We start from the raw sequence: 26,586 nt of genomic DNA on the forward strand, positions 1-26,586 counted from the left end.
CCCAAAGAAAGATAAATATAAAGAAAACACCACCTGGGCACATCATAGTAACAAAGAGAAAATTTTGTGCATAAAAAAATTTTTTTTTGCATTCAAAAGACCAATGAATGACCTGACGTAAACAATGGAGCTAAGAATTAAAGTGGTGAAAGAAACCTGTTGACTCATTACTCATTTATACCCAGTGAAAATATTGTTAAAAAAACAAAGGCAAAATGAAAAAATTGTGGCAAATCATATATTCTGAATAAAGCTACAACAATGAATGTAACTAGAATAAACATGTCATTTATAAGGCTAAGATTCTCCAACTGGAAAAAAGCAAGCTGAAATTATAAGCTGTCTAAGACATGCTCAGTCAGTCACGTCCCACTCTTTGGGACCCATGGACTGAAAAGAAAAACCAATAATCTCAACCATTGCACTGAAAGTAACATCAAAAACATTTGGGAATGCATTTACAAAAGATGTATACAATCTGTACACAGAAAGCTTACCAAATGTTGTCAAGATTAAGTAAGAAAGGTCTAATATAAAACCATCTCATTGATTGCAAGACTCAATATTGTTAAAATGTTAATTCTTGTCAATCATCACTTTCAATGCAATATGGATTAAAATCCCAGCAGGACTTTTTAAATTATTTTATATAAAACATATCGAAACGCAAACAATTTCAGAGGAAAAAGAGAACAATTGGAGGACTTAAACTACCTGATTTCAACACTCACTATAAAGCTATGGTCATCAAGGCAACAGGCTTCCCAGGAGGCTTACTGGTGAAGAATCCGCCTGCCAGTGCAGGAGCAGCAGGAGACGCGGTTCCATCCCTGTGTCAGAAAATCTTTTAGAGAAGCAAATGGCAACCCACTCCCGTATTCTTGCCTGGGAAATTCCACAGCCAGAGGCGTCTGGCGGACTCCAGTCCATGGGGTCGCTAAGAGTGGACCACGACTGAGCACACACACACACACAATCAAGTAACGTGGTATTGGCACAGGACAGAAAATGAATAGACCCATGGAACACAATATAGAGTCCAGAAATGGAACATACAGATGGTCAATTGAATTTCAACAAAGGCAGAAATATTATTCAATGGGAAAAGAAAGTGTTTTCAATAAATGGTATTGGAACCGCTGGATAAACATATGGAGGAAAAAGGAATTTTAATTCCTACCACACCGGCCTCACAAAACGGATACAAAAGGGTGGAGCTGGAGGCTCCCGGTTCGTGTCTCCCCTGCCCAGTCCCCAGCCCACAGTCGCCCGTAGCTTTGTAGGACCTAGACTTGAGCCGCTTGAGCGCCGATGTTTCCGGACAGCTGGACGCGCCTGACCCACGTGGGGACCTCCTCCTCCTGGCCCGTTTGGTTTCATATGCCAATTAGCGTCCAGCAGTTCTGTTTCCCAAAGGCTTTAAAGAATCTACAGGGAAGAAAAATTTCCAAGAAAGGCTGAATGGAGTGGATTCCTCTAGCTTGCCTGACTGCAAGAGCAGTAGGGTCGAGAGGAGATGGTATGAAGTCCTGCGTGTGAAAGGCAGACGTTGACCCTGGCATTACTGCAACGCACAGGTAGTGATGGAGGAGATCCGAAGCCTATTTGTGACCTGAATTCAGACCCACCGATGGCCGTCTCTGTGACCTTCATTCTGTCCACCCACCTGTTCATTGAGTATCTACTCCAGTCAGGCACCTGGCTACTAAGATGCTAAGAGCAAACCTCTGATTCAACAACTTTCCCCTGGGACAGAGCTGCCATGTGACTCTGGAGACAGTGATACCCCTCCCTTGCACCCACACTGTCAATGAGCCTGGGAGGAGCAGAAGCTGAGAGCGGTAGTCAGAGGACCAGAGGTAGCTCAGGAGGGTCGTTGCCCCTGAGAAGGGATCCGGTTCAAGAAGAACCTTTAATGCCAACTCTGCGTGCTTCGGCCTTCCCAGGTGGCTCCCTGGTAAAGAATCCGTCTGCCAATGCAAGAGATGCAGGACAGGAGAGTTCCATCCCTGGATCGGGAAGATCCCTGGAGGAGGAAATGGCAACCTACTCCAGTAGTCTTGTCTAGGAAAGCCCATGGACAGAGAAGGCTGGTGGGCCGCAGTCCATGGGGTCAGCAAAGAGTGGAACACGACTGAGCGACTGAGCACGCACAGGCTGCGTTCAACTGGCCGTCTAGAGAGAGAGACGGAGATTCTTATTTTTCCGGCACTGATTGAGCAATATCCTGAGTAAGACAAGGCGGGGCCACCTCCGCCTGCTTTCTCTGAAAGCGTGAGTACAGTGCGCGGGAGCGGAGGTATACAGAGGAGCCCCGCGGCGGTATACAGAGGAGCCCCGCGGCGGTATACAGAGGAGCCCCGCGGCGGTATACAGAGGAGCCCCGCGGCGGTATACAGAGGAGCCCCGCGGCGGTATACAGAGGAGCCCCGCGGCGGTATACAGAGGAGCCCCGCGGCGGTATACAGAGGAGCTCCGACGTCTGGCCATCAGAGGCGGGTTTCCAAGTTCCACGGACGACCGTGAAGATTCCTCATGACTGTGCCTGCCATCAACCTGCGGGGACCTCGACAGCGAACGCTGCCCGACCGCAAGCGGCAGCGGGGACGGAAGGCACCGGCCTCCTCGAGCGCCGGTGCAGGGCGCTCCGGTGGCCCCAAACTTCGGTTCGGGTACCTCGTCTTCGTCATGGGTGTCGTGTTGTGGGTGAGTACCACCGCGGGTACCACTCCGGAACGCGCGCCGGGTGGCCGGTAAATGGCGGCGGGAAAAGACCCGGCGGTGTGCATGCCCGGGTCAGCTGCGGCCGGGGCATGTCCGAGCGAGATCTACCGTGGGCTGCATGCGGGGAAGGAGCAGGTTCAGGGCCTGGCGGGACCGACCCGGGCCCAGAGGGAGAAGAGCCTGTGTTCTCTGTCCCGGTCCTAGGCTTGTCTGGCTGTCCCAGAAGTAAATTCCAAAGGAAAAAGAATGGAAAACTCTTTTGCAAGCTTCTCCGCTCCCCTTCCTTCCCCTCTCCTCCCTCCCGTGTCCCTTCTTCTTTTTCCTCTCCCCTCCCCTTTTTTGTTGAGATTCTAGAATATGCTCATCGCATCTATTCTTCCCCTCGATTTGTACAGAAAAGTAGCTTTCCCACCCTCCCTTGCATTCAGCACCCCTTCTCGGCTGCTGTCAGTCATTTTGCAAATTCCTTCCACTTGCTTCCGCAGCAACCCACAGGGCTTACAGGGTAAATCCCCAGTAATCAGGCGGCTAGCCTCAGGGGCTCTGTCTAGTTTAGGAGGAAAGGGTCTGAAGATGTTCTTTTGATTTCTGTTTTGAGTCTGAAACAGGTGTGGCATGCATCCTGAAAAAACTATTTAATGGCTGCCCTGAACTCCAGGCGGAAGGGTCTACTGTTAACCTAGCTGTCTTTTTACTTGTAAAAACAACCCCACAGTCACACAAATCTTAGAAGAAACAGGTCTCAGAGCACAGGAAGACCTTGAGAACAAGTCTGACACTATGGCTTTGTCACAGCTGATGAGGTTTAGAGTAAAAGAGAAACCCTGTATGATGTTACTTACACGTTACTTACACTTGCACGCGCAATAGAAAAATTACAACAAACTAGTGAGTAACACACAAAAAAGAAGCAGACTCAGGGATACAGAGAAAACCTGGTGGTTACCAGTGAGGAGAGGGAAGCAGGGAGGGTCAAGATAGGGATGAGGGGAAAAGAAGAGTTATTGTGAGATTATATGAAATCCTGTGTGTGAATCGCTTGAAAATTGTAAAGCACTATAGAATTTAAAGAATCTTTTGTTCAAAAAAAACCAAACCAAAACAAACAAAAAAACGAAACGGTGCAGCTTTTAGGGCCCATTTGTCCCCAGGGAGGAAAGAGTAGTGTTGTTTTGGGTGACCTATCAAGGGATAGTGAAAATCAAGCTAGACCCTAAAACAGTTACATCAGCTCCGGGAAGTCACATGGGAACACAGCAAGGTCCAACTAGACTCTGCAAACCCAGTTAACAGTATTGCATCACTTGCAGGAAGTAAGTGGTAAGAAGCAGGAAAGGAAATCCCTACTCGGGACTCAGCTCTAACTTCACCAGCTTGGTAGCGGTGGACAAATTGCTGAGCCGAACTGAAGACACTTCCACGACCCATCCTCCGTTCTCAGTTCCTTTCTTTCTTTTAATTGGCCAAGGCTCAAAGGCTGCAGGAATCTTAGTTCCCAACCTAGGATCCAGCCTTGACCCCCGCAGTGAAAGTGCGGCACCCTAACCACTGGACCGCCAGGGAAGTTCCCTCGTTTCCCTCTCTCTTTTGTCCCACGCTGCTGCTCCACCGCAGCCCTCCTGTCTCCCTCCTCTCTCTCTCTCTCTCTCACACCCCCAACCCACTCTCCACACACACACACACCACAAGTCTGTGAGTGGCAAAGTCTCACATCTCCACCGCACCCGGTGCACCCCAGTGTTTGTCTCTCCAACAGCCCGAAATGGAGATTACACACCAGGAAGCCTGCTCCTCGTCCATCCCAGCCCCACCCCGCCCCACTCCAGTTACTTTGACTTCGTTCTTGTCTGTGATCCTGGCACTGTGGGACTTTTCCCTCCATGTCCACACCTGTTCTCTGCCACTGGGAGTCTTGTCCCATCTGCCTTGCAGCCCTTCCAGGCTCTTTTCACCTTGGTGACTTTACGGGAATCGCTGTCTCTGCCTCAGGTTCCTGTGGCCAGAACTGCCCTGAGGAAAGCAAGGACCTCGCCTTGTCCCCGGTGCCCCACAGCCCCTGCACAGGGCTACTCAGCAGGCTGCAGACAGGACTCCCCCTGAATGCGTGGGTGGTGTGGGTTCTAAGATGCCTGCACTAATGTTAGTGTTGTGTCCTGCTCTGAGGGGCATGGAGGGTATTGATCTGGGTGGTGGGAAATGTGACCGGCAAGCTGGGGACAGAATAGAGATAACTGAATGTCAATGCTGAAGGATTGCCCAGGTCCATAGAAGACTATTTCAAGTTTTCATCTGATGTTACCAAAGATTTTTTAAACGTATATTTGTAGTGTTACAAGTGTCAATTCATCAGGAAGACATCTTAACCATAAATATATTGTGCCTAATAAAAGAGCTTTAAAAATACATAAAGCAAAAATGGATGAAATCAAAGGACTATCATATCACCCTTTAATGAAAATGAAAAAGGGTAGTAACATTATCGGGCTTCCCCAGTGGTTCAGCGGTAAAGAATCTGTCTGCCAATGCAGGAGACACAGGTTAGATCCCTAGGCTGGGGAAGATCCTCTGGAGGAGGAAATGGCAACCCACTCCAGCATGCTTGCTGGAATATCCCATAGAGGAGCCTGGCAGGCTACAGTCCAGGGGGTCTCAGAGTCTCTCACAACTTAGCCACTAAACAACAGCAAAAGTAACGCTGTTAACCATAACGGGAATTCCCCTGACCGTTCAGTTGTTAGGACTCTGCTGTCTTATGGAGGGCACAACAGGTTCATTGGTTGAGGAACTAACATCCTCGAAGCTGCACAGAGAGACCAAATTAATAAAAAAAGAAAAAGAAAAATCAACCATCTTGATTTAATTGACATTCAGAGAGCACGCTTGCAACATCTAATGAAGACTCATTCTTTTTTGATGAATGTGGTACTTCCACTAAGATAGACCACATTCTAGACAATTTAAAAAGTCTAAATAAGTTTAAAAGCAATGAAATCATATAAACTCTATTCTCTGACTTTAATGAAATTACATTGCTAGTCAAGAATGATCTCTAGAAAAGGACTCCAAAATTTGACTATTAAGCAACATCCTTCAAATCATTATGGTTCTTACATGAAATCAAAAGAATATTTTTTTTGAATTTAAAAACAAATAGTAATGAATACATACTAAGTGGAAACTTGTGAAAAGCTGCTAACACAGTGCTTAAACTGCAGTTTTCAGTTAAAGTGTGCTGCTGCTGCTGCTGCTAAGTCACTTCAGTCGTGTCCGACTCTGTGCGACTCCATAGACGGCAGCCCACCAGGCTCCCCCGTCCCTGGGATTCTCCAGGCAAGAACCCTGGAGTGGGTTGCCATTTCCTTCTCCAATGCATGAAAGTGAAAAGTGAAAGTGAAGTCACTCAGTCGTGTCCGACTCTTTAGTGACCCCATGGACTGCAGCCTACCAGGCTCCTCCGTCCATGGGATTTTCCAGGCAAGAGTACTGGAGTGGGGTGCCATCACCTTCTCCGAATTAAAGTGTGAGTGCATGCTAAGTCACTTCAGTTGTGTCCTAGCCTTTGTAACCCTATGGACTGTAGCTCGCCATGCTCCTCTGTCCAAGGGATTCTCCAGGCAAGAATGGAGTGGGTTGTTGTGTCCTCCCCCTGGGAATCTTCCCGACCCAGGGACTGAACCCACATCTCTTTAAGTCTCTTGCATTGGCAGGTGGGTTCTTTACCACTGGTGCCACCTGGGAAGCTCTTCCAATTAAAGATGTTCTATTAAAAAGAATAGGGGGTTGGGAGAAGTGGGGAGTAAAATTTTTTTAAAGTAAAGAAAAAAAAGCGACCTGAAGATTCACATTTTTAAATCACCATAAAATAAGTGTAAATTAAACTCAGAAGAATAGGGAAAAAATAATAATATGAGTAGAAATCAATGAAATAGAATACAAATAATGAAAGGAATTGACAAACCAAGTGTTGATTCTCTGAAATGATTAACAAAATTAACAAACCAAATTTTAAAAGAAAAAAGGCCAAAAAAACAAAAAATACCAGTATCAACAATTAATGATAAGATATTATAACAAACTCTGCAGCCATAGAAAGGACAATAAGGGGAACTTAGGAATAATTTAATGTCAAATAAATTTGAACTTGAATAAAATGGACAAATTCCTTGAGAATATTACTTAGCAAAACAAATACAAGGTGAAAAGAAAATCTGATTAATCCTTTATCTTTTTATGAATTAGAATTCATCACTTAAAATCTTACAGCAATGAAAACTGCAGGCCCATGTAGTTTCATTGAGGAATTCTATAAATATTCATAGAAAAAATAATATCAGTCTTATACAAATTCTTTCAGAAAATATGAACAGGCAACAGTTCTTCACTGTTTTATAAAGCCAGCACAACCCTGGTATCAAAAACTTACAATGACATTACCAAAAAAAAAAAAAATACTGACCAACATCTATTATACACGCAAAAATCCTTCATTAAGGAACTTCCCTGGTGGTCCAGTGGTTAAGACTCTCCCTTTCCAATACAGGGCTTCCCTGGTGACTCAGATGGTAAAGAATCTGCCTGCAGTGGGGGAGACCCAGAGTTGATCCCTGGGTTGGGAAGATCCCTTGGAGAAGGGAATGGGTACCCACTCCATTATTCTTGCCTGGAAAATTCCATGGACAGAGGAGCCTGGCTGGCTACAGTCCATGGGATCGCAAAGCTGGACACAACTGAGCGACTAACACTTTCACTTGCATAGTTTGAAATCAAGAAGCAAGATGCCACCAGCCTTCCTCATCTTTTCTAAAAAATTACTTTGGCTCTTCAGAGTCTTTTGTGGTTCTGTAAAAAGTTTAATTCTTTGTCCTATTTCTGTGAAAAGTGCCATTGAAATTTTGATAAAAATTGCATCGAATCTATAGATTTCTATGGGTATATGGACATTTACAAATATTGATTATTCAAATCCATAAGCATGGACTATTTTTCCATTTATTTGTGCAGTTTTCAATGTACAGGTCTTTGACCTCCTTGGCTAAATTTATTCAACTTATTCATAGGAATTTTATTTTTTTGATGCCACTGTAAATTAGATTGTTTTCTTATTTCTCTTTCTGCTGGTTTGTTATTCATGTAAAGAAATGCACCATATGTTTTCATATTGATGTTTATATCCTGTAACTATACTGGCTTCATTTATTAGTCTTAAGAGGTTTTTTTTCAATGGAGTGTTTAGCATTTTCTATACATAATATCATGTCACCTGCAAAATGTGACACTTTTAGTTCCTCCTTTCCAAGTTGGATGCTTTTTATTTCTTTTTCTTACCTAATCGCTCTGGCTGGGACTTCTAATACTATGTTAAATAAAGATGACAAAAGTGAGTGTCTTTATCTTGTTCCTGATCTTAGAGGAGATAATTTCAGCTTTTCACTATGGAATGTGGTGTTTGCTGTGGCCTTGTCACATAGGGTTTTATTTGTTGAGGTGTATTTCCTCTATGTCTGCTTTGTTGAGAGTTTTATCATAAATCAATATTGAATTTGTCAAATGCTTTTTTTGTACCCATTGAGATGATCATATGACTTTTGTTCTTCATTTTACTAATGTGGTATATCACATTGACTGTGATTTTTTTTTTATTTGTAAAATTTGAACCATAGTTTGCATCCTTAGAATAAATCCCACTGATTATGTTGTATGGTCCTTTTAATGTATTGTTGAATTCAGCTTTCTAAAATTTTGTTGATGACTTTTGCATTTGTGTTCATCAAGAATATTGGCCTGTAAATTTCTTTGTGTGTGTATGTGGCTGACTTCCAGTCAACCTGAATCTAGGCACTGAGATCTTCCCCTTTGGGATAGTGGTACTGCAAGTGTGTGTGTGGGTCTGGCTGCTCTCTGCCCAAAAGCCAATAAACAGTCCAGGTTGGTGGTAAGGAAAGTTTGCTTTATTTCAGATGCTTACAACTGGGGGGCGAGAGTGGTGAACATCTCTCCGAAGGCCGACTCCCCGCCCCCACCGGCAACCTGTGGGCAAGAGCTTTTATAGACAGAAGTGAGGAGGGAGCCACATACAGAAACAGCAGAGTCAGCTCTGATAGTCATCTTCAAATTGATCATCGGTGGTCTGACCAACATCATCTTGATTGTTTTAGGTACAGTTCCAGGGTCCATTTGTTTCCATTTCTCTGAGGCCAGTTCTTGGAATTGTGGCAGCTCATATCCTGGGTACAGTCTGGTCATCATGTAGTTAACTTCCCCACTTGGGGTTTCAGTATCTGTAAGACAGCTCACCATGAAAATGCTCAACATCACTCATTCAGAGAAATGCAAATCAAAACCACAGTGAGATACCATCTCACACGGATCACAATGGCTGCTATCAAAACGTCCACAAACAATAAATGCTGGAGAGGGTGTGGAGAAAAGGGAACCCTCTTACACTGTTGGTGGGAATGCAAACTAGTACAGCCACTATGGAGAACAGGGTGGAGATTCCTTTAAAAACTGGAAATCGAACTGCCATATGACCCAGCAATCCCACTGCTGGGCATACACACCAAGGAAACCAGAATTGAAATAAACATGTGTACTCGAATGTTCATCGCAGCACGGTTTACAATAGCTAGGTCATGGAAGCAACCTAGATGTCCATCAGCAGATGAATGGATAAGAAAGCTGTGGTACACAATGGAATCTTACTCAGCTATTAAAAAGAGTGCATTTGAATCAGTTCTAATGAGGTGGATGAAACTGGAGCCTATTATACAGAGTGAAGTAAGTCAGAAAGAAAAAAACCAGTAGAGTATACTAATACATGTATATGGAATTTAGAAAGATGGTAACGATAACCTGTATGGGAGACAGCAAAAGAGACACAGATATAAAGAACAGACTTTTGGACTCTGTGGGAGAAGATGAGGGTGGGATGATTTGAGAGAATAGCATTGAAACATGAATATTATCATAGTTAACTAGATCTCCAGTCTCGGTTCGATGCATGAGACAGGGTGCTCAGGGCCGGTGCACTGGGATGACCCTGAGAGATGGGATGGGGAAGGAGGTGAGAGGGGGTTCAGGATGAGGAACACATGTTCACCCACGGCTGATTCATGTCAATGTATGGCAAAAACCACTACAATATTGTAATTAGCCTCCAATTAAATTAATTAAAAAAAAAAAAGACAGCTCACAGGATATGGCTCAGAATATTATCTATAGCCCTTGAGAAAGAAAGAAAGATCCTTGACTAAGCTTAATGACTACATTATTATTATTTGGTCTCCTTTGACTATTTTCTTTAGTTTCTGCATTTCTCACTTCTTTGATGAAACTTATTCTTGGACTGAAGTTTTCCATAGACAAGAGGCAGGCAAAGGACGTAGTCGGGGGAGGGGCAAGGACCATAGTGTCCTGCTCCGTTGCAATAGGACAGGTCTTGGCACATGCTCAACTACTGGGAACTCTTAAAAAATATAGTAGGCTGCTTCAACAATCCCAAGAGTTTGAGAGATGACTAAGAGCAGGCTGAATGAAAAATTCATTTCTTACACAAGGCAACTCCTTCAAGACTGGGAGAGAGGGGGTTTCATCTACTGTATAGAAAGAAACACAGAGAGTCAAGCAAAATGAAGAAACAGAGAAACCTGTTCCAAGTCACTAAATGCGATAAAGCCTTAGGAAGAAGCCTTAATGAAATGGAGATAAATAATTTAGTTGATAAAGAGTTCAAAGTAATGGTCATAAAGAAGCTTGCTGAACTGGGGAGAAGAATGGATGAACACAGTGAGAACTTCAAGAAAGAGATGGGAAATATAAGAAACTGTCAAATAGAAGCCACAGAGCTGAAACATACAATAACTGACCTGAAAAACAATAGAAGGGTTCAGCAGCAGACTAGGTAAAGTAAAGAAAGGATCAGTCATCTCAAAGACAAAGCAGTGGAAACTTCCCTGGTGGTCCAGTGGTTAAGACTCCAGCTTACAGTGCAGGGGAAAGTGAAAGTGAAATTCACTCAGTCCTGTCTGACTATTTGCGACCCCATAGACTGTGTGGATCACGATAAACTGTGGAGAATTCTGAAAGAGATGGGACTACCAGACCACCTGACCTGCCTCTTGAGAAACTGTATGCAGGTCAGGAAGCAACAGTTACAGCTGGACATGGAACAACAGACTGGTTCCAAATAGGAAAAGGAGTACGTCAAGGCTGTATATTGTCACCCTGCTTATTTAACTTCTATGCAGAGTACATCATGAGAAACGCTGGGCTGGAAGAAGCACAAGCTGGAATCAAGATTGCCTGGAGAAATATCAATAACCTCAGATATGCAGATGACACCACCCTTATGGCAGAAAGTGAAGAGGAACTAAGAAGCCTCTTGATGAAAGTGAAAGAGGAGAGTGAAAAAGTTGGCTTAAAGCTCAACATTCAGAAAGCGAAGATCATGGCATCTGGTCCCATCACTTCATGGGAAATAGATGGGGAAACAGTGTCAGACTTTATTTTTTGGGGCTCCAAAATCACTGCAGATGGTGATTGCAGCCATGAAATTAAAAGACACTCCTTGGAAGGAAAGTTATGACCAACCTAGATAGCATATTGAAATGCGGAGACATTACTTAGCCAACAAAGTCCGTCTAGTCAAGGCTATGGTTTTTCCAGTGGTCATGTATGGATGTGAGAGTTGGACTGTGAAGAAAGTTGAGCGCCAAAGAATTGATGCCTTCGAACTGTGGTGTCGGAGAAGACTCTTAAGAGTCCCATGGACTGCAAGGAGATCCAACCAGTCCATTCTGAAGGAGATCAGTCCTGGGTGTTCTTTGGAAGGACTGATGCTAAAGCTGAATGTCCAGTACTTTGGCCACCTCATGCGAAGATTTGACTCATTGGAAAAGACTCTGATGCTGGGAGGTATTGGAGGCAGGAGGAGAAGGGGATGAGATGGCTGGATGGCATCACTGACTCCATGGACATGAGCTTGAGTGAACTCCGGGAGTTGGTGATGGACAGGGAGGCCTGGCGTGTTGCAATACATGGGATCGCAAAGAGTTGGACACGACTGAGCGACTGAACTGAACTGGACTATACAGTCCATGAAATTCTCCAGGCCAGAATGCTGGAATGGGTAGCCGTTCCCTTCTCCAGGGGTTTCTCTCAACCCAAGGATCAAACCCAGGTCTCCCGCATTGCAGGCGGATCCTTTACCAGATGAGCCATCAGGAAAGCCCAAGATTACTGGAGTGGGTAGCCTATCCCTTCTCTAGCAGATCTTCCCGACCCAGGAATTGAACTGAGGTCCCCTGCACTGCAAATGGATTCTTTACCAGCTGAGCTACCAGAAAGCAATGCAGAAGATGTAGGTTCAATCCCTGGTCAGGGAACTGAGGTCCCATATGCCACGGTGCAACTAAGCACACGCTGCGACTGCTGAGCTCACACACCACAACCTGAGAGTCCATGCACTGCAACAAAAGAGCCACGTGACAAAACTAAGACCTGATGCAACCAAATAGACAAATATATATTTTTCAAAATGTTTTAAAAAAGGACAAAGCAGTGGAACTTGCCCAATCAGAATATCAGAGAAGAAAAAGAATGAAATAAAGTGAAGATAGCTTCAGGAACTTATGGGACAACATTAAAGGACATTATAGGGCAATACTGCATTATAGGGCTCCAAAGGAGAACTAGAAAGGGGCAGAAAACTTATTTGATTAAATAATGGCTGAAAACTTACCTAATGTGGGGAAGGAATCAGACATCTAGATACAGGAAGCTCAGAAAGTTCCAAATAAGGACCTTAAAGAGATCCTTGCTGCTACTGCTGCTGCTGCCTTAAAGAGATCCTTACTAAGACACATTATAATTAAAATGTCAAAAGTTAAAGATAATGGAGAGAATATTAAAAACAGCAAGAGAAAAACAACTTGTTACATACAAGGGAACCCCCATAAGGCTATCAACAGACTTTTCAGCACAAAAATTGCAAGTCAGAAGGGAGTGGCACAATATATTCAAAATGCTAAAAGGAAAAAAACCTCTAACCAGTAATACTCTACATGGCAAAGTGATTATTCATTAATCGAAGAGAGAGAAACAGTTTTCCAGACAGCTGGCCCTAAAGAATGGTCAAGAGTGGTAAAGAACTCGCCTGCCAATTCAGGAGACTCGGGAGATGCAGGTTCCATCCCTGGGTGGGGAAGATCCTCTGGAGGAGGACATGGCAACTCACTCCAGTGTTCTCTCCTGGAAAATTCCACGGGCAGAGGAGCCTGGTGGGCTCCAAAAAGTCGGACATGACTGAGGACATTATGGTTATGGTTACCAAACAAAAGCTAAAGGAGTTAATCACTAAACTGGCCTTAAAACAGATGTTAAAAAAAATTTTTTTAAGCTGAAAATAAAAGCCATTAAATAATAACAAGAACAGATAAGAAAGAATAAATCTCACTGGAAGGTAAATATTTAGTAACAGTACTGGTTTGATTACTTATAAAGCTAATATGAAGCTTAAAGACAAAAGCAGTAAAAATAACTAGGATTACAGTAATTAACAAAGGAATATTCAAGATGAAAAGATGTGAAAAGTGACATCAAAAATGTACAATGTTGGGCGTAGGAGACTAAAAATGATGAGCTTTAGAATGGGGTCGCACTTGTTATCAACTTAAAATAGACTGTTATAGATATAAGTTGTCATATGTGGGGCTTCCTGGGTAGCTCAGCTGGTAAAGACTCCCGTGCAATGCAGGAGACTCCGATTCAATTCCTGGGTTGGGAGGTTCCCCTGGAGAAGGGACAGGCTACCCACTTCAGTATTCTTGGGCTTCACAAAACAAAACCTATAGTTAATACACAAAAGATCAATGTCTTTTAAAACCTGAGGATAGTTCCTTAACATTTGATCCTGTAATCTGATTTTTTGTTTGTTTGCACTATGTATAATGCTTATTTGTAAAAGTGTGTGTGTGAGTGTGTGTATGTGTGTGTGAACTGCTTGAGGAGGGAGAGGGAGTCTCCTCATGGGCCAGGGTACCTGATTCTTGGTCCACACACTTGACATTGCTCCAGGGGGTATAGGCCATGGCCACGAGCTTCCTCAGGGCACCTGGGTACAGACACAGGGATGACGTAGAGGACCCATCAGGGACAGCTGGCTGGATGAGGAGAAGGAAGGGGCAACCTCCTGTCCCAGGTCTTCTGACAAGACAGTGGAGAGGGGACAGGCTCCTGCTGTCTGCAGGTCAGGATCCCTTCACTCCCCCTCATTGGGCGGGAAGAGGATCCAGGCTTGTGCCCTGCAGCCCCCGGGCTCCTGCTGAGTGTTCAGAGCTGTCCTTGCAGGGCCTCTGCAAGGCCCACCCTGGCCTCCCTGGGCTGCAGGAGGAGTCCTGTGAGGGGAGGCCTCATCTAGGTCAAGGGTCACAAGGGTGTGGGCACAAGCTGAGCTTCATGCTTCAGTCAAGCTTTAAATACGAGGCCCTCGCGTCCTCCACCTGTTGACTCTTCCTGCCAACCTCAGCCAACACTGGAGTGTCAGAGGACTGCGAATTACTATTGACCTTCAAGTCCCTAAATAGGAAAGATTCAGGTGCTACTGGGGAACAGGGCTGGGTGTGAGGCCAGTCAAGTTGGCTCAGGGTTTTATGGGAACCTTGAAGGAGCACACTCGTGGCCTCATTATGACTTCTGTCTGCTGTCAGCACCTTTGGTCTTTCTAGGCCCCTTCTTGCTTACAAAAACAATTAAAGATTATATTTAGGACTCAATAGGTATAAAGATGAATATACCTGAGACTGAACTCTATGCAAATAGTTTTGTATGATTTCAAGATTTTTTTTAAAAATTGGAGTATAATTGCTTTACAATATTGTATTATTTTCTGCTGTACAATGAAATGAATCAGCTATATATATACACATAGCCCTCCCTCTTGGACCTCCCCAATCCTCTAGGTCATCACAGAGAATGAAGCTGAATTCCCTGTGCTATGCAGCAGGTTCCCACTAGTTATTTATTTAACACGTGGCGGTGTATATATGTCAATCCCAATCTCCCAGTTCATCCCATCCCTCCGTCCCCCACCTCCGCCTCCGTCCCGTGTCCAGATGTGTGTCCTCTACATCTGTGTCTCTCTTCCTGCCCTGCAATAGGTTCATCTGTACCATTTCTCTAGATTCTACATATATACTGAAAAATTTTTCGTGGGCCACTGATGGGATCATGGGCTCTAACCTGCAGCCTGCTGTGCCCAGTGGAGAAGCTAGCTTGGCCTAAGGGGAAATGTGTTGAAGAGGTGTGGGGATGGACACTGCAAGGGGCAGTGTGGGGCCACACAGTCGGATGAGGAGGGGCCTCTGCAGCCTCAGAAGACCCCACCAGCATGGGAAAGCCTGGGGGCGGTTGGGGCTCTATAGGAAGAGGGGAGAAAATGGGGTACAGGGAAGCTCAGGAGTTTCCCTGGTGGCTCAGATGGTAAAGAGTCTGTCTGCCACCCGGGAGACCCAGGTTTCATCCCTGGGTCGGGAAAATCCCCTGAGAAGGGAATGATCCCCTGATCCCCTGGAGAAGGCAGTGGCTACCCACTCCAGTATTCTTGCCTGGAGAATCCCATGGATAGAGGATCCTGGCAGGCTACAGTCCATGGGGTCGCAAACAGTTGGACATGACTTAGTGACTAAACAACAACAATCAATATAAAACATTGCTGGACTTTTTTTCTTAAATACTGTCTTTGAAATTCAGAATGTATTTTTCACTTGCAACACATCTTGATTCAGAGAAGCTGTTTGAAGTGCTCCATTCCCATAAGGACCTGGTGATTACTCTATTGAACAGCACCACCTGGGCCTCTAGAACTTAGAGAAGGAAGTCCTAATTCTGGTTCTCAAGGAGCTCCTAGTCATTAAGAGACACAAAGAGGCACAGAAAAAATACAGTGATGAGGGAAGAGCCTTCAAACAAAGCTCATGCCATTGGGCCCTGGCGGGAAGACAAGAGGAAAAATGGGTCCGACCTGTAGCGAGTCAAACAGTGACCCACAGGAAGGGGCTCTGTGATCTGGAACGGAGCTGAAGACGCGGAAGAGCTGTCACAACCCGGGACCCCATGTCCCTAGGCTTGACCTTCACCTCCTGGGCTCGCCTCCTTCAGATGACCTCAGTCTTCCTTGCAGGATCTGTCTCTCTCATCTAACTCATATTTATTAATAATGAAAGATGCTCTTTAAAACACCCAACCTTTAAAACCTTTCCTTAATAATGTGTTATGGTGATGACACTTCCTATTAATGATAAAAAATTCACTCTTCAATAATGATGATACAGCAACTAGGATGCCTTCTGAAAAAGAATGATGTTTCTTCCTTATGCTCTTCTTATTGGATAATTAAAAGTAGGTGGATCAATGAATGAATTGTAATATATGAAACCAGAAGAGTACTGCAAAAATATGAGAAAAAATGTCTTACCACTTTGGAGAGGGGAAGAACTTCTTCAGTATGAAAACAAATTATAAAACTTGCCCAAAGCTATATAAAAATTAAGAAGAAAGCCAAAGGGAAGAAATCATGACAAAGATAAAAACAAACTAGAAAAAAAGTACTCAGAACACAAATCACACTTAGAAATGTAATTTCCTTAATCTGTAAGGATTCATAATAAACCGAAAGAAGATCAACGGGAAAATAGTAGACTTGAACAACATTATAAAACAATTAGACCAACGGACATCTATTGAATACTCCAGTCAATAACAAAATACATTCTTCTCAAGTGTGCATGGAACATTCTCCAGAATAAACCATATACTAGCTCATAAAACAAATATCAATATATTTAAAAGGAGAGCCATAATAGAACACATACCCTCCCACCACAATGGAATGAAATTAGAAATCACGAACAGGAAGGAATTGGGGAACTTCACAGCTATGATAAAATTTAAACAACACACTTTCAAATAACCAATTAGTCAAAGAAGATATCAAAAAAGAAATTGTAAAATCTTTTAAGATGAATGAAATTGAAGATACCGTATACCAACACTTATGGGATATAGCTAAAGCAGCTGAAAACTTAGAAAGAAATTTATGCCTATAAATGACTGCATTCAGGAAGAAGAAAAATCTCAAATCAATAACCTAATACTATTCAGTGACACACTAGAAAATGAAGAACATACTAAAGGTAAAGTAAACAGAGGAAGGAAATAGTACAGATTAGAACAGAAAGTAATGAAACTAAAGCTAGAAAAGCAACAGAGTCCATGCTGATGAGCGTGTGATGGACCTCGTGGGGCCCTGGCCCTTCTGCTTGCCCAGGACTGCAGTAGAAACAGGAAAAGGCCGTTCTGGTCCCATCTTGTGCCCCAAGAGGAAGTGGTAAAGGAGGGAGATCAGGTTCATGGAGGGGAAGGGAGCCAGCTGTGGTAGACTGGTTGCTCTAAGAGATGTTATGTTATTTATCACCTGTCTTGTTTTCACTAGCTGTCAATATATTCCTGAAACCTAAAGCAGGCAGCACAGAGCGGGTGCTCCTATGGTTGTTGTATGATTGAATAAAGGCTGCATGTATTCCACTGTGTGGTGGTTATAATATTTAGTAATAATCCTCCTAAAACTAAACATTTCTGATTTTTTTCAAAATTATTACATTGAATATATTTGAAAATAAAACCATATATGTTTTCTGATGACGTTAGTAGGTGACTTTCTAGAAGAGTAGAATCTGGGTCAACCCACGAAGCATATTTTGTATTTGTAAATATACAAGTGTATTTTTACTGTAACCCAGCTACACACACACTTGGGCACAGGTGCATCCAGCTTTGGTTCCTAGAATTCAGTAGCTTTGATCTGATGCTGTGGGTCTTTCTTTGTTTTATTTTCTTAACTGTGAAAAAAACTTTCATATGATCCATTTATTTATTTATATTTTTGGCTGCGGTAGGTCTTCATTGCCGCACGCGGGCTTGTTCTAGTTGCAGTGAGCAGGGGCTGCTCTTCAGTGCAGTGCCCAGGTTTCTCATTGCAGTGGCTTCTCTTATTAGGGAGCATGGGCACCGGGCACGCAGCCTCAGTAGTTCCAGCACTTGGGCTCATTAGTTGCAGTTCGAGGGCTCTAGAGCTCTGGCTCAGTAGTTGTGGTGCATGGGCTTAGTCGTTCCACAGCATATGAGATCTTCCTGCACCAGAGATCGAGCCTGTGTCCCCTGCATTGGCAGGCAGATTCTTATCCATTGTGCTCCCAGGGAAGTCCTAAATTAAGTTTTAAGAAAAGAATGAGGTTGGATCCTAGTTTCATGTAGAAATTCTTATCATTGTGGATGCAGCCTCCTGTTTTGAGATGGTTTCAAAAAATCAAAATTGGTACTTAATTTTATCTTTTCACCTTCCCTGGAGACTATCGCATGCGTTCATTTCCTTATTTAGACTACTGATAACGGTGCAAAGCATCTCCGCACTTGTTGAATAACTATTACTTCCGTTTTCCTAAGTGGCCTCATATATAGTCCTCATTTGAGTCACATATATCCTGGGATGGAGTGCCTGTCCTGATGGGGTGGGTGGGAAAGGACTACTGGGGCAGAAGAGACTGTGTGGGGTGCTGGGAGTGTTCTGTGTCTTGACTGGGTGATGGCTACTCAGCTGCATACAGTTATCAAAGCTGGAGCAGATACTTAAGGAGTGCGGATTACTGCAGGGAATGGTCTGTAAAAATAGAAACTATGAAAAGGAATCAACACAAAATTGTAGGGCTGAAAAGTCAAATAGCTGAAGTGAAAAATCCACACTACACGTGTTTAACTGTGCAATTGACCGGTAGAAGAAAGGAAAAGAACACAGGACAGATAGCCTCTGCATGTGCATTTCCTAAAGAAAGCACCGAGTCCCTGGTTTATCTCTTCTCCTAGAAAGGGAAACAATTGGAGATCCCTTTGAAGAGTTTGTTGATATTATCAAACAATACAAGAAATAGCTAATTATCCACTAGCTAGAAGAGACTCATGTATTCATGAATCCATGACCTAAATACATAACTTTATATAAAAAGAAGCATGTGTGTACTTTCCTCCCCCTCCTTGCAGTCTCCTCTGGAGAAGCTGTGAGTGGCACAGGGGCAGGGGTGTATGTTCTTGCTGGGTGATTCACTCCTTCCTTCCCCTCTTTATGCCTGCATGGGTGTGTCTCCTGCTCTGACTCAAGATTTCCAGGCACCAGGTTTCTTGGAGGCTGGAATTCAGCCTCTCCTCCGTCCATCTCCTCCCTGCCCTTCCCCTGGGAAAGGGGCCCCAGCCGGGCCTGACTCCCCACAGCCTGCCCCAGTGGTGTCTCTGGGTTGCACCTGGGCCTGCTAGGCTCCTGGAGGTGCAGACTGGCTGTGACAGCTGTCAGGAAGGTATCTTGCTTGCTGGGGTCCTTCTGTGGCCCCTCACTTGTGAGCCTCCTGCCACTCCGGGGCCACCTTCTCTTTCTGTCCCCACTGGCCTTTCTGTATCCTTCTCAGTAGGCCTGGTGACTCAGCCCTGCAACCTCACAGAGACCCGTTTTTTTTTTTTTTTTTTTTTTCCTCTCATGGACCTTAGGGCCTAGCTGTTCTCCCTTTTGAGTTGCTGGGAGGCTCCACAGTCAGGTTTCTGTCCCCTTCCCAAAGCCAAGGTGCTGAGTACAGAGCTGTATCCACTCCCAGGGGCTGCCCTTCTGCCCCTGCCCATTGGCCCCTCTGCCTCACCCTGAAGCCATGGGAGCACAACCTGCTGTTTTAATCCCCCACAGTCCTCCAGTGCCATCTGTCCTCTGCTCCACAGTCTGCTCCTGCTCATTTATCCCCGCTTTCCTCCAAACCAGCACCAGATGTCCTGTGACAGCTCACAGTAGGAAACTCCCATCCTCCAGCTCTGTACCTTTTTTCCTGACATTTCACTTTTTCCCCAATCTCCCCACCCCAACATGGACACTACATCTCCTGTGGGGCTGTCTCTGACAGGAAGATAACCGTGAGAAGAGAAGTGCATTCCCAAGATGGCATGTAACTGTTGTTATGTTGGAGCCCTTCAACCACCCTTTCTCCCAAAAACCTCAATCACCAGCATCCTGAGAGCCAAGAACTTGTGAATATATTTGAAAATAGATTATATTAGATTCTTGATCATCTTCTTACTAGAACATGAGGCTTCCTAGAAGAAATAGAATATCTGGGTTAACCTAGAGTGGTATTTTTTTCTACACACACACACACACACACACAAATACCCACGCACTGTTTTGGTTCTTACCAACAGTTTGTTCATTTCGGTCTGGACATTGGGGGAGCTATGATGTCAGGGTTGCTCACAATTGATTCCATGTACTTGTTCTGCCCCATGATGGAGAAAAGTCAGGCCCAGGACTGGAGTTGAGAAGTCAGAGGGTTTTATGTTTGGGCCGGGACAGGGGCAGGCCTGTACAGAGCTCTTCAGAATTCTGCAGGTGAATGAGGGCAGACCCTGGCAGAGTGTTCACACCTTCAGAGGGAGCATGAGATCCTCAGAGGGGGAATGTCATCACCGTAGGGAGGGAAGACCCCGTGGAAGGGAAGTGGTCCAGACAAAGCTCACCCCCATCCTGTATGCCCTGGTCTGTAGCGGAAAGCAGGGACCTGCATTTCCTGGCTTCCCTGGTGGCTTAGATGGTAAAAAATCTGTCTGCAATGCAGGAGACCTGGGTTCAATGCCTGCGTCAGGAAGATCCCCTGGAGGAGGGAAAGGCAACCCACTCCAGTATTCTTGACTGGGAAATCCCATAGACAGAGGAGCCTTGCAGGCTATAGTCCATAGGGTCGCAAAGAGTTGAGCAAGATTGCAACTAACACTAACGGTTATAGAAAATAAACATACCATTATGGCAACACTCAGATAATACATAAAGGTTCCTATGAGCAATCTCTCTCCAGCACTGTCCTGTTTGGCTCTTGACTGCAGCTAAGGACAGGGAAAAATCGCCCATGAAAAGATGCCCCAAAAAGGTGATGGGGTGACACATGACGTCACCCATACCATTCTCAACTTCCCCAGGAGAAAGAGTAATGGCGGTTACAATGACTTCTCCCTCCAAAGCGCATGCATTCTGGTGTCTTCTTGTGTCCTTCCTCAAAAGGGGAGGATCCCACATGTGACTGGGCTTTTGAAAGCATAACTCCTTCACAAGAGAGCTCTGAGAGAAGCCTAGTGGTATTTGAATCTTGTTTGACATTTTTTGATTGTAACAAAAGGGCAATAAGAAGTACCCTTTGCTGATCTAGAGGTGTCTTCCTTATCTGGAAGTGCTCTGAGTGGCATAATTCACAGGAAATCTGAAAACTTTTCCCCTAAGATCAGGAAAAAGACAAGGATGCCCCACTGACAACTTTTATCCACATAGTACTGCAAGTCCTAGCCAGAGGAATTAGGCAAGGAAAAGAGGCATCCAAATAGGAAACCAAGAAGTAAAACTGTCACTATTCTCAGATACATGATATTATATATAGAAAACCCTCAAGACTCCATCAAAAACTCTTAGAATAAATGAATTCAATAAAGCTACAGGATACAAAATCAGCATGAAAAAACCTATTGTATTTCTTTATGTTAATAATAAACCAGCAGAAAGAGAAATTAAGGAAATAATGTCATTTACAGTTGCATCAAAAAGAATAAAATTTCTAGGAATAGATTTAACCAAGGAGGTGAAAGATATGCATATTGAAAAGAGGACATTGAAGAAGACACATCTGTGACAACATGGATGGGCCTTGAGGGCATTATGCTAAGTGAAATAAACAGGACAGAGAAAGCAACTACAATATAATCTCTATTATATGTGAAATCTTAAAGAAAAATCAAGCTCAGAGATACAGGGAACAAATTGATAGCTGCCAGAAGTAGGAGGCAGCAGGGTGGGGTGGGAGAAATGGGTGAAGAGGATCAAAAGGCAAAAAGAAAAGGAAAAAGGACTGGATGTAAACTGAGAGTTAACCGACTCAAGAGAGTGCATGACTGCAGGCTTTAGCACAGGGACAGGGGAGGGTTTTGGGGGGCTGGTTAAAATGTCTCTTGCTTCCTCTTGGTTCTCAGTGTCATGGTAGGTGATGAGGCTGGGGGTTCACAGGACCTCCACCCGCCCGAGTCATCAGTTGCATCCAATCTGCCTTGGGTTCTCTCTGGCAGCTCCCCTCCCCAGGACCAGCTTAGACTCCCCTCTCCCCTAGTTGGACTGTTACCAAAAGACCTGCCTCAGGCCTCAGGGGTCAGGGGACAAAGTGTACATTTTTTTTTTTTTAATTTTTAAATTAAAAACAAAACACGGGGATTCCCCGGTGTCCAGTGGTTAGGACTCTGTGCTTCCACTGCAGGGGCACAAGTTTGCTCCCTGTTCATGGAGCTAAGTTCCCACATGCCATAAGGCAGCCAAAAAATAAAATGAAACAAACAAAAATCTTTCTCCGACTTCCCTGGTGGTCCAGGGGTTAAGAGTCTGCTTGGCAAAGCAGGGACAGGGATTCGATCCCTGCTCCGAGAAGATTCCATATGCTTTGAGGCAACTAAGCTTCTGCACCACAACTTCTGAAGCCTGCGCTCTAGAGCCTGTACTCCACAACAAGAGAAGCCTCGGCAATAAGAAGCCTGCCCAGCAGGACCAGAGAGTAGCCCCTGCTCTCCTCAACTAGAGAACAGCCAGTGCGCAGCAATGAAGACCTGGCACAGCCAGAAATAAATTAATTAATTAAAAAAAATTTTCCAAACAAAACCCCAAACTTTCCTCAAGTCACACAGGGATTTATTGACTCTGGATGATCAGAACTCAGAGCTCTTAGTGGACATGTTGGTATTCTGGTCCACAATTAAAAAAAAGAAAAAAACAATCCAATACAGGGTCTGGCGGGGGGCACTGCTGTGACAAACAACACATACAAAAGCTCTTCCCCACCCTGGGCCCCCACCAGGCTTCTGAGGGGGTCAACTTCGAGAACACCTCCCAGGGCTGCCCAGCAGCCCAAGACAAATACCCTTGTTTCCAGTCTGCGACCTTCTGACAGGAAGCAGGCCTGTGGTGCTTCCTGTCCAGAAAGCAAAGGCAGAGAGGGATTTAACTCCTTTTGGAACCAGGCTCACCTGTGAGTAGATTATTCCTTTCAGTGGAAGAGGTTTTCATAATAAGGGTTCCTTTCTCTTTTATGTTGCATGACTAAATCTGAAAGGTGCTGTAACAGACTTTGATGGAACCTTTTTTTAAAAAGCAAACTATTTGTACTTGCCTTGCTGTCGTAAGTACTCACACCCTCGTAGGATAGAGAGCCCAGCACCAGTGAAGTATGGGGGACAGACTTGGGCTCGGGAACAGCAGTATGGAGTCCATGGGAAGAGCTCACACATATCAGAGACCCTCTGGGAGGTGAGAGGAAGAGTAGAAGAAGATACTGGGAACCCTGAGGAGTGAATGCTACCTTTTTAGGTACCATCAAAGGCAGTATGCTACCTTTTTAAAAATAGATTTTATTTAAATGCCAGTATTTATTGATTTGTCTGCCTTGGGTCTTTGTTTCAGCAGGGGGGATCTTCCTTCCATCCTGTGGGTTTCTTTCCTTGTAGTGCATGCACTCTCTAGTTGTGGAGGGCAGGACTCAGTAGTTGGGGGTGTGCCAGCTCAGTAGCTTGAGGCATGTGGGATTTTCGGGGAAGGCGATGGCACCCCGCTCCAGTACTCTTGCCTAGAAAATCCCATGGACGGAGGAGCCTGGTAGGCTGCAGTCCATGGGGTCGCAAAGAGTTGGACACGACTGAGCGACTTCACTTTCAGTTTTCACTTTCATGCACTGGAGAAGGAAATGGCAACCCACTCCAGTGTTCTTGCCTGGAGAATCCAAGGGACGGGGGAGCCTAGTGGGCTGCCATCTATGGGGTCGCACAGAGTTGGACACGACTGAAGCGACTTAGCAGCATCAGGGGTCAAACTGGAGATCCCTGCATTGGAAGGCAGATTATTAACCACTGAAGCACCAGGGAAATCCTGATTTGGTAACTTGTTGATCCTGGCAAACTAGGGAGATGGGACAGTCCAGGGTGACCTGGACCCTTCCCTGAGCCTGATGATAGGAAGTGCTGCATTGCCTCAATGTGAATGGTGAGCCCAGTTTGTGAAATCAGAGACATTCAGAGTTGTTAACATAAAATAGGACTTGGTGGATGTATTCATCTGCAAATAAAGTGTTTCAACTACATAGTCACAGCCAGGCCACCTTCTTTCTCCTGGATGCCACTTATATTGGGGCGGGGAGTTATTCACCAGACTCCAAAATGTTCTGTTGGGTAGAACTTCAGGTTTATAAAATAAAAGTGACAAAAGTAAACTTATAAACCGTGTTAATGATACTTCAGATCTTTGAAAAGTAGAGTTCACAACAGGAAAATATGGTGTGTATCCTTTGCCTTTGGGGGCTTCCCTGGTGACTCAGTGGTAAAGAATCCACCTGCCAACGCAGGAGACTTGAGTTCCATCCTTGGGTCGGGAAGATCCCCTGGAGAAGTGAATGGCAACCCACTCCAGTATTCTTACATGGGAAATCCCATGGACAGAGGAGCCTGGCGGGCCACAGTCCATGGGCTCGCAAAAGAGTTGGCCATGACTTAGCAACTAAACAACAATTCTTTGCCTTTAAATAAATACTTACTTATAATTCTGTAGTAAAGTGATTATTAACACTATTTATATGAGATAGGCCCAGGGCAAAAAGGTTCACCAGGTCTGTCTCATTTCCTAAGTACTTAAATCTCAGAAAGTGCAAGTGAGTCTGGCAACCTACTCATTTTTCTAACAATTCAAGATTTCTTAGTTGACCCATCACTCCCCTACAGTACAGTACAGGGCACCTCTTGGATCTCCTTCTTGGCTGTCCATGTTCTCTGGCCTCCTTGGGGCCCTGGTCAATGAAGGGCGGGGCGGGGAGGAGCAGAAGCTGGGAGTGGGCAGAAGGCAGTAGTTAGAAGACAGGTGGTTCATTCCTTTTTTCAACCCGTGGGGCATTAGGACCTGGCTGGAACGCAGATTCTGAGTCTCTCCGGCACGTGGGAGGTGCCCTGCCCCCGCCTCCCAAAGGCACGGACCTGCCTGGCGCTGAATGAAAAACCGGGTCACATGCTGTTCGCTGGCGGAAATGCCCCTTTTGGTAAAGCCCGGGCTCCTCTCCTGAGCCACGCGTGATTGGTTGGAAGCAAGCACTGGCTCATTCGCTACCGCGGGTGACGCGATCCCAGGGCGGGGTGGTATAAAAGCAGAGGCACGCTCAGATTAAACAGCAGAGCTCCCCTCCGCGCAGCTCGCAGGGGTAATCTCGCGCCCCACGAAACACACTTTCATTTCTGATGGCTCTGGAGGCTGTCACCCCGCGGCAACCTGGACAGCGAACGCTCCCCGCCCGCACCGTGCAGCGGGGACAGAGGGCAGCGGCCGCCTCGAGCTCCCGGGCAGGGTGCACCCAGGGCCCCAGGCCTCGACTCCGGGGCCCCTGGGCTCTCATCTTCACCGTCTTGGGTGTCTTGCTGTTGGTGAGTTCCCGCCGCGAGTCCTGGCTCCAAAAGGCGCTCTTGGTGGCCCGGAAAAGGCCCGGGCGCGCCTGGCTGGGCAAATCCTGGCAGGACCCGCCCGGCCAAGTCCAATACGCGGCGTGTTGGTGGGGGGGCGCTAGAGTACGGATCCCTGGCGTCTACTTGCTGCCTGGAAGATCTGGCTCCTTGGAGAACCTGACCTCTGGATTGGCTCCAGGCCCAGCGAGCATCAGATCGTCATTTCTTTCCTTTCCCTTCCCTTTTCCCTCTGCCGACCCTCCTCACTCTTTTCTCTCTCTTTTGCTATTTTGCACTGCATGTATCTTCTAAAACCTGTCCTTTGTAAATCATTAAGTGTAGGCTCCATCTTCCCCCCTCCACTTGCCTTAAGCACCCTTAACATTTCCTTTTCTCTGAAAGATCAACTTCAAAATTGCTTCCAGCTCCTTACACTTTATGAATAGAAACCACCAATCAACTCAGCTTGGGTCAGATTCTCACCACTTTCTTTCAGAGGGGAGTTGGAGGCTCTGGGTGTGGTTCAGCGCTGCTGCTGCTGCTGCTGCTGCTAAGTCGCTTCACTCCTGTCCAACTCTGTGCGACCCCATAGACGGCAGCCCACCAGGCTTTCCCGTCCCTGAGTGTGCATTTTTAAGAAACTCACCATGGGGAAAAATGTGCACACTTGGCACCGCTTTCTTGCATTGTTTGAGGCTCTTTTCAAAGCTGCTTAGAGGGTCAAAGGAAAAAAAAAATTAAGGGTCTAACAAAGTTACAGAAATCGTGAAAATATGCATCTTTCATTGAACAAATTAGTACCAAAAATCTGGAAAGAAATAGCATTTTGTATTCACAAGAAGTCTAGAATTCGTTTTTAAAGTATCGGTTTGTAATAGGTAGGACTCATGTTGAACACTACTTGATGAATGGGTCTGGGTGCCATGTCAAGTATCCAGTGTAGCCATGTGCATTGTCTGTTGGGTAACTCCTTAGAAGTGGAATTGCTGGGTCAGTGGGTTAGATGATTTTACACTTTTGCCTAGATAATGACAAACTGTTCTCCCAAAGAAGACTGGACCATTTTAAGTCACACCAGGAATCCACAACGGTGCCCTATTTCCCTGCACCCTTGCACACTGAGCTCAAACAGTAAAGGATCTGCCTGTGATGCAGGAGACCAGGGTTCGATCCCTGGGTTGGGAAGTTCCTATGGAGAAGGGAATGGCAATCCACTCCAGTACTCTTGCCTGGAGAATTCCACAGACAGAGAAGCCTGGCGGGCTACAGTCCATGGGATTGCAA

The 26,586-nt window shown here is 45.2% G+C and overlaps 1 protein-coding gene across 25 annotated transcripts in view; it reads left to right on the top strand.

The window, feature by feature from the left end:
- Positions 1 to 2,281: 2,281 nt before the first annotated feature.
- LOC123332932 (tumor necrosis factor receptor superfamily member 10B) overlaps positions 2,282 to 26,586 on the top strand; it is a 38,646-nt gene continuing 14,341 nt past the window's right edge. For 12 of the 25 annotated variants that reach the window (XM_044940393.2, XM_045165156.1, XM_044940394.2 and 9 more), the window contains exon 1: positions 25,021 to 25,284. In XM_044940393.2, the coding sequence (XP_044796328.2) occupies positions 25,102 to 25,284 (183 nt within the window). In that variant the 5' untranslated portion in view covers positions 25,021 to 25,101. Of the gene's footprint in view, positions 2,707 to 8,681; positions 8,880 to 25,018; positions 25,285 to 26,586 lie in introns of those variants that run through there. The other 13 variants (XM_044940387.2, XM_044940388.2, XM_044940379.2 and 10 more) reach the window with 4 other exon arrangements.

Source organism: Bubalus bubalis, chromosome 3 (genome assembly GCF_019923935.1).
Source record: "Bubalus bubalis isolate 160015118507 breed Murrah chromosome 3, NDDB_SH_1, whole genome shotgun sequence".
Classification (NCBI taxonomy): domain Eukaryota; kingdom Metazoa; phylum Chordata; class Mammalia; order Artiodactyla; family Bovidae; genus Bubalus; species Bubalus bubalis.